This window comes from Ylistrum balloti, unplaced genomic scaffold (genome assembly GCF_031769215.1).
Source record: "Ylistrum balloti isolate Yb309-2 unplaced genomic scaffold, AGI_CSIRO_Ybal_v1 Utg369672, whole genome shotgun sequence".
NCBI classification, from domain to species: Eukaryota; Metazoa; Mollusca; class Bivalvia; order Pectinida; family Pectinidae; genus Ylistrum; species Ylistrum balloti.
Genome location: NW_026781917.1, coordinates 1,542,575 through 1,550,680, shown reverse-complemented (window position 1 = coordinate 1,550,680; position 8,106 = coordinate 1,542,575). Strand labels below are relative to the sequence as shown.

The window sequence follows — 8,106 nt, the reverse complement described above, 5'->3', positions numbered from 1 at the left end:
ATTTCACAGTATCATCAAGTTATAAGCCCGTTTACATGTTATATAATGACTTGTGATACGTATATATTGTTCTCCAGACACCAGAGAATCGACACACGGAGACGAGAAACCATTACCATAATCATCTTCATCATCATCATGTTACAAGAAAACAAAAACAAAAACAAAAAAGTCAAATACTTCCGTTTGGGAATGAAGGTTTTCATTAAACCTTGACATGTATTTATGTTTCTGTTTCGTTTTGTTTTCTCCTTAATAATTCCTGTCATGCACTAAATCCAAGATCTACGAACATCAGTTTATAATTTACTCGGGTATTATGACGGCGTGACGATATAATTTCTACATCAAAGATTTGCGAAAGTGCAGTTAAAAACTAGGGGAAACAAGCATGAAAAGCAATCATGATAAGGTATTTCGTTTGTTTTTTGAGGTGAGAGACATGGCGCAAATGTCTTACTCTCCTTCTCGTTTATCTGCCAGCCACTGTCGCAGTAGATACCGTAAAGAACGTGCTTCATCTCTCAACTTCTCGGAGTTCTCCTCCAATTCACGTTCAACTGGGCACAAGGTACAGTCTGGATCCGAACACCAAAACTTATTGTTGCCAGTACCGGTCGGCGACGACGTTTCATTCACTTGGAAAACAGAAAAGTCGATGTCGATCAGGTTCAAGATATCTATACCGACAACTTGAAGCAACTAGAGTATTACGATCTAGGGCTACAAATTCCAATATCAAATGGATCGATCATGAAGATATCCACTGATGAACGAACCAATTTATTGTCAATTGAAGGCGATATCTACTGATGAACGAACCAATTATTGTCAATTGAAGGCAATTTCTGCTGATGAACGAACCAATTATTGTCAATTGAAGGCGATATCCACTGATGAACGAACCAATTTATTGTCAATTGAAGGCGATATCTACAGATGAACGAACCAATTATTGTCAATTGAAGGCGAAATCTACTGATGAACGAACCAATTATTGTCAATTGAAGTCGATATCTACTGATGAACGAACCAATTATTGTCAATTGAAGGCGATATCTACTGATGAACGAACCAATTTATTGTCAATTGAAGGCGATATCTACTGATGAACGAACCAATTATTGTCAATTGAAGGCGATATCTACTGATGAACGAACCAATTTATTGTCAATTGAAGGCGATATCTACTGATGAACGAACCAATTTATTGTCAATTGAAGGCGATATCTACTGATGAACGAACCAATTTATTGTCAATTGAAGGCGATATCTACAGATGAACGAACCAATTATTGTCAATTGAAGGCGATATCTACTGATGAACGAACCAATTTATTGTCAATTGAAGGCGATATCCACTGATGAACGAACCAATTATTGTCAATTGAAGGCGATATCTACTGATGAACGAACCAATTATTGTCAATTGAAGGCGATATCTACTAATGAACGAACCAATTATTGTCAATTGAAGGCGATATCTACTAATGAACGAACCAATTTATTGTCGATTGAAGGCGATATCCACTGATGAACGAACCAATTTATTGTCAATTGAAGGCGATATCTACAGATGAACGAACCAATTATTGTCAATTGAAGGCGAAATCTACTGATGAACGAACCAATTATTGTCAATTGAAGTCGATATCTACTGATGAACGAACCAATTATTGTCAATTGAAGGCGATTTCCACTGATGAACGAACCAATTTATTGTCAATTGAAGGCGATATCTACTGATGAACGAACCAATTATTGTCAATTGAAGGCGATATCTACTGATGAACGAACCAATTATTGTCAATTGAAGGCGATATCTACTGATGAACGAACCAATTATTGTCAATTGAAGGCAATATCTACTGATGAACGAACCAATATATTGCCTATTGAAGGCGATATCTACTGATGAACGAACCAATATATTGTCAATTGAAGGCGATTTCCACTGATGAACGAACCAATATATTGTCAATTGAAGGCGATATCTACTGATGAACGAACCAATGATTGTCAATTGAAGGCGATTTCTGCTGATGAACGAACCAATTATTGTCAATTGAAGGCGATTTCTGCTGATGAACGAACCAATTATTGTCAATTGAAGGCGATTTCTGCTGATGAACGAACCAATATATTGTCAATTGAAGGCGATATCTGCTGATGAACGAACCAATTATTGTCAATTGAAGGCGATATCTACTGATGAACGAACCAATTTATTGTCAATTGAAGTCGATATCTACTGATGAACGAACCAGTTGATTGTCAATCGAAGGCGATTTCCACTGATGAACGAACCAATAATTGTCAATTGCAGGCGATATCCACTGATGAACGAACCAATTATTGTCAATTGAAGGCGATTTCTGCTGATGAACGAACCAATTATTGTCAATTGAAGGCGATATCCATTGATGAACGAACCAATTATTGTCAATTGAAGGCGATATCTACTGATGAACGAACCAATTTATTGTCAATTGAAGGCGATATCTACTGATGAACGAACCAATTATTGTCAAATGAAGATGATATCTACTGGTTTATGGACCAATCAAAGATCTGATGACGATAGTATCCCTACTCAAAGAGATCTACATGAAGGTAAGGGGCGTGATAGACCACTGAATGGACCAGTCTATGGTGAAATCAAGGAGTTATACACGAATGAAGGAACAAATCAGCACAGGATTACATGAAGGCGATAGGCACTGATAGAGACGAGAACAACTGATATATCCCCGATTTTGTAGAGATGTAATCGTTGACATATAATTCAACGAAAGTCACTTTTTAATAGCCCTACATTGTCGTAGTCATAGAGTCAGAAATTCGACAAACAATCTAACTTTGTTATCTCGAAATCGGCGGGGCCGACGTGAAAAATCGAGATAACCGAGTATTCGATTGAAGTGAGTTGTCATGTTTTTGTGAAGTTTGACGGAGACTAACGAAATGCTTCGAATTAAACGGGGTCTTCTAGATGTACAAATTTGAAATAACGAAGTTCGACAATATCTTATATGGAAGACAAACAATCACGACATTACTTTATAAACAAAGAGTGCATCTCAGAAACATATTAAAACGTACATTTATTGGACATGCTAAATAATATCTAAAGTTATTGTTCATCATTTGGATATTTGGATTTTAACTTTGGAGTTGCCTCCCTTGACATACCCATTTGAAGGAGGCGTGACGGTATTGTGTCTTCTTGCACTTTCGGTTGACAAACATTACACTCGATGTTCTTCAGGTTCTCCACTTGAAACGGATCTGTTTTTAAAAATAAGCAACTTCTGAATAACTTCAGAACTTTAAACAAAAGTTACTTAATGACTTACCCGTTTTTTAAGTTAATATTTTCGGCAGTTGGTTATGAATAAAATTCCAAGAATTTGTCACAAAAATCGAGTAATCTTGGTTCACGTGTTAACTCTGACGCTCTGTTTGCTGAGATGTGTGAAAAGGCAGCACTTCTTTACCACAAGTCTGAGTATTTATTCTTTCTAGATTTAATCAGCTCGTCCTGTTCTTTGCATAAATAAATTTGAGAACGTATACTTTGCAGGTGCGAATTTTGGAGTTAAAATACATGAGGAAGCAACCTGGTTTACTATGCTTTACTTTCAAGTAAAATTGAATTTCGCCAAATTGAGGCAATTTTATCTATTTATCATTTTGATTTTTTAAAAGTCAAATAAGGTCCAAATGCGAAACCTCCACCATCTTTTTTAATTGCATCAGCATTTGAATATTAAAAAGAATTTATAAATATTTCCATTATCAGCTTTTATGAGATAATTTGGAGTCCATGCGAAAAGATAAATCTATTTTATTACATTCTTGTCATTGAAATATAGAGAAATATCTCATTGATAAAAGTACTATTTTTCACTAGTGAGGAATAACACTTTTGCAGACTTACGCCAATTAAAAGACAGATCACAAATTATCTTATAAAATTATAAAAATGTTTTCGTTTTAATTTTTAAAGGAAATGTGGTCTACCTAAATGCACCAGGCCTGATTTCCGCTCCACACATTGTTACTTTCTGCAGAGTTTATTATCAATAAACGCAATACAACTATCAATATATTTAATTCACACTGAAAGCGAACCTAAAGCAACATGTTCATTCCTCACCCACTCATTGGCATCCAGAAGTATTTTCAAATGTCCTTTCTAATTAACGGCACTGCTATTAAAGATAGAATAATACAAAGATAAGTGAATATGCTGGATGACTTATTCCCGCTCGTTAGGAAATTAAATAAAACGTAACATGATAATTATTATGATTAAAAACATCTTGTCTCAGGAAATTTGAAATTTGTTAAAAACTAGCATCCCTAAAGTTATATAGCTTGTATTTATTAAAAGATAGTTAATTTGTGAATAGTTTACCGCGAATGGATTTGAAGTACACGTGGCCATCGTCCTCCTTGTGATACAGCTCACACTTCAAGAAGTGATAAACATCGTAAATTGTTGTTCTACAAGAGAAAACAGAAAGGATTGTCAAAACTGAAGCACCATCAACACCTTCACAAAATCGGCATGTTAAAATATCACCATAGCATTTCCTTTGTTAATGCGTCGGTCATATGTGCCAAACATTTGTTGCATATTTCTGTCATTCACTCACACCTTACCAGAGATAAATCTTAAAAGGTGTCGATAGAATTTGACAAAAAGTAGGTATAATATGATACTTTATCATTTAGATATTTTTCTATGTAATCTTTGTATTTCTAAGCATTTTCGATGAATTTTCCTGACTTGGATCTTTAATCATATTTTGTACACGTATTGACAATTGTTTCCCTCTTCATCTCGTATTATTTCAATTGTTTTTCGTAAATAATAATTTATTTGTATTTTCGGAATGCCAGTATAAAGGAAAATGTTTCCTTGCACAAAATAGATAAATATTCTAAAAATCCATCCTTAAACGAAGTCAAGAAAATTCCAGAAAAAAGAATATATCATAGATAGAGTAAGAGACAGAAGGCACGTCACTGTAAGTTACAAATTACGTCCACGTAAATATGACGCTTGCCGAAATAATTTGACACAGGAAATGTTTCCTTTACACCATGCAAAAGAATACCCAGAAAAAAATATTATGAGAGAAAATGAAAATATTTTGATCCTCACACACAATGGCTATATGCAAGGATATAGTATAAGTCCTTGTCTTAGCAAATTATTTCATGTAGGATTATATTGCTTACTGCAACTGTTTACAAGCGACACCTTGTTGAATAGACATATCCTAAGGCAGTTGGTAAAATGGTCAAAATTTAGCTTAGTACGGCGTTACAAAGTCTTGGCTTTTAGGGTAAATCTGTCAAACAGGTTGAAGAACGAATGGGTTATTGGGAATCTTCCCCGTCATCTACAACTCTCACACTGTAACAGAGTTTATTATCATAGTTCAACGGGTCCGTTAGGATTCGAACCTGTGATCTCTGATCTACTAGTCTGACGTTTCAACTAATAGAGCTGAAGAAAACTTCTGCGGGGCCGCATAGCGGGAAATACTTGTCCTTTGAGATATATACAGAGTTACTGTTCTTGGCGAGTGAACAGTTTCTTGTGCATGAAAGCCCGAGTTTGTTGAGTTTTCCGTCCGCTATCGATGAAAAATTAACTCTATTACTTTCGGCGAATTATAGCTGAAGTATTCATGAAAATGTGCAATTAATTTCTAATTTAAAAGCAAACGGAATTTCACCGTCAAAAAAGGTCATCGTGAAGTCAGGAGATAGTCCGTGACTGTATACCGAGAGTACGCCTTGCAGGGGTTTCCGTGGTTTCGCGTTTATAACTTTTCTTTTTCTCAGCCAATCGCATATTACTTTTAAAATGACGTAGGACGATTATCCATCATCTTATTATACCAACCAATTAAATCGCTTGAACAAAGCAAATGTCGTCATTTCGATCTAATTTAGAGTCGGGAAATTCCAACAAAGGGAATTTCTTACCCCGGTATTTGTCACGACAAATTCAGAGCTTCGCATGCTAAAATATGAGCGCATATGAGTTTTGAATAATTTCTTGATGTAAAAACAGTACACTTACTTCACAATCAACGAGAAAGAACTTACGAATAACATGAAACTGTGTCTCCGTCCGGGCGACGAATTCGGCTTGTTGTAGTCAAGAACGACAACTCAATACCGCTTCACGTTCGCGGGAGTGTTAATATTTCACGATATGCGTGGTATATTGCGGCTAGTATTCATAAAAGTCACATGTTCAAGGAGAAAACATTGTCCAACTAGGAACTACAGTCTCTAATGGCTACAACGATACTTGTGGGGCACGGCTAAGTATTATTCCCGGGCTCATACAAGGGCGACCGGTCTATTGCGGTTAAGCTAAAAAAAAAAAGGTTACAAAACACAGCGTAGTAGAGAATTTAAAAGATGATCCCGTTCAGGATGGATATCAACCACTTCTCAATTCGGAAAATATCAACATTGTTCGATAAAACACCGTCGTATTTCTTTTTGTCAGTCTGTCTTTCATATCGATACACGCACAGCATACTTCATGACAAACTATTCTTGTGCAAGGTACAATGACCGTCAATATATATATATATACTGTAAATCACATGTATTTTACGTGGGATTCATTTTCGCATTGATAAGCGAGGAGAGCGAATCGGAAATTTAAATCGAGATTATCAGTACGAAAATCACTCTGGAAGGCTTAATTATTGATTCAGTAATTAGGAGTCTTGCAGAGTCCATGTATGTTATAGTTCATCCTTCGCGAATTTTATGTCACTTCTAGATCGACGTCCGCGAAACCGTGTATTCGTGAATATGTCTGAAGAGGAAAATAAAGTATTCGCGAAATCGAAGTGATTTACAGTATGCATAACGTTATCGGATGGGGAGTGATAATATCATGTCAGTTTTATGAGAGTTTTCTTTACTGGTCCAATCATCCGTGGACACCGGGCATACATTCAAAACAAAACACTTAAACTCTGATTAAAGAAATAAAATCTTACTTTGACACAACGAGATCGTCTTTACCCATTCTCAACGACTTAAGACAATTCCATGTGATTCGTGAGTGGAAGTCAGTCCGATTGTCTATCATATCTTTTTCCTTATACGATACATTATGTAGAGTGATTGAACTTTTGTCTATCCAGACGGCTTGGAGATAGCTTGGGTAGACACATCCTAGATGAATAAAATTGAACAGGATTTAGACAGAATGTCATCAATTTAATATCATAATGTTAAACAACAAAATTATTTAATCCATGACGATAAAGCTTTGAACAGAGATGGGAAATTGTCCAAGCAGCAGTAAAAGAAGCTGTAAACAGAACCGAGACGAGGTCCTACGCAGTAAATAAAACGTAACCAAATTGATAACGATTTGTGGTAACAGTTATTAATGTCTTTAAAACATGACTTTATGTACATCAAACATGAACCTGTACTAGCTGTGCTTTCAGCACTTCTCAGCTGCGTCATCTTCTGACGTAATAAGTTGTCATACTGACAATATTGTGATGATGTCATGTCAACATCATTTACACCGTTGATCAGGTAGATTTTAGAGTGATTGCGCAACACAAGGGAAAACTCTTCAATGATGTTGTGTAAAAAAAAACTCAGGCGATATATGAAATCATGAAGATAAGGGAAAAACCAAACTTTGAAATTCGTGATAATTAAGTGAAGTGACAACGATGATAAAGAGTGAAAATATACCATAATGATAGCATTTTCAAAAATATATTTTCTCACTTACCTTTAGTAAATATGATAAAAACAGCAGGTATAACAAACAACATACAGAGCACGTGCATCATGATGATCAGAATATCGCATTATGGCGCATTCGATGTTTGTGTTTATGTATGTAAATATGTTTGTTTTTATGGACTCTGCTTCATAAAACTGGTCTCCATATAGTGTCAGTTCAATACGCCCATATCGATAGCATGTGGCGAAGCTCAGCTCACAATCGGTCAGTGTTTCAAGCTTCCAACGTGGTGGGCCAGGTATATAGTGCCCAGTGTTAAATATATTGTCAAAATGAGAAACAAACAC

At 35.7% G+C, this 8,106-nt stretch overlaps 1 protein-coding gene across 1 annotated transcript; it reads right to left on the bottom strand.

Moving 5' to 3' along the window:
• Nucleotides 1-456: 456 nt before the first annotated feature.
• On the bottom strand, nucleotides 457-7,865 carry LOC132562502 (uncharacterized). Its single transcript, XM_060227249.1, has 5 exons — nucleotides 7,805-7,865; nucleotides 7,047-7,224; nucleotides 4,421-4,509; nucleotides 3,193-3,288; nucleotides 457-638 (listed from the first exon to the last, which is right to left on the bottom strand). Exons 1-5 carry the CDS (start codon nucleotides 7,863-7,865, stop codon nucleotides 457-459), a joined length of 606 nt encoding a protein of 201 aa, XP_060083232.1.
• Nucleotides 7,866-8,106: the final 241 nt, after the last annotated feature.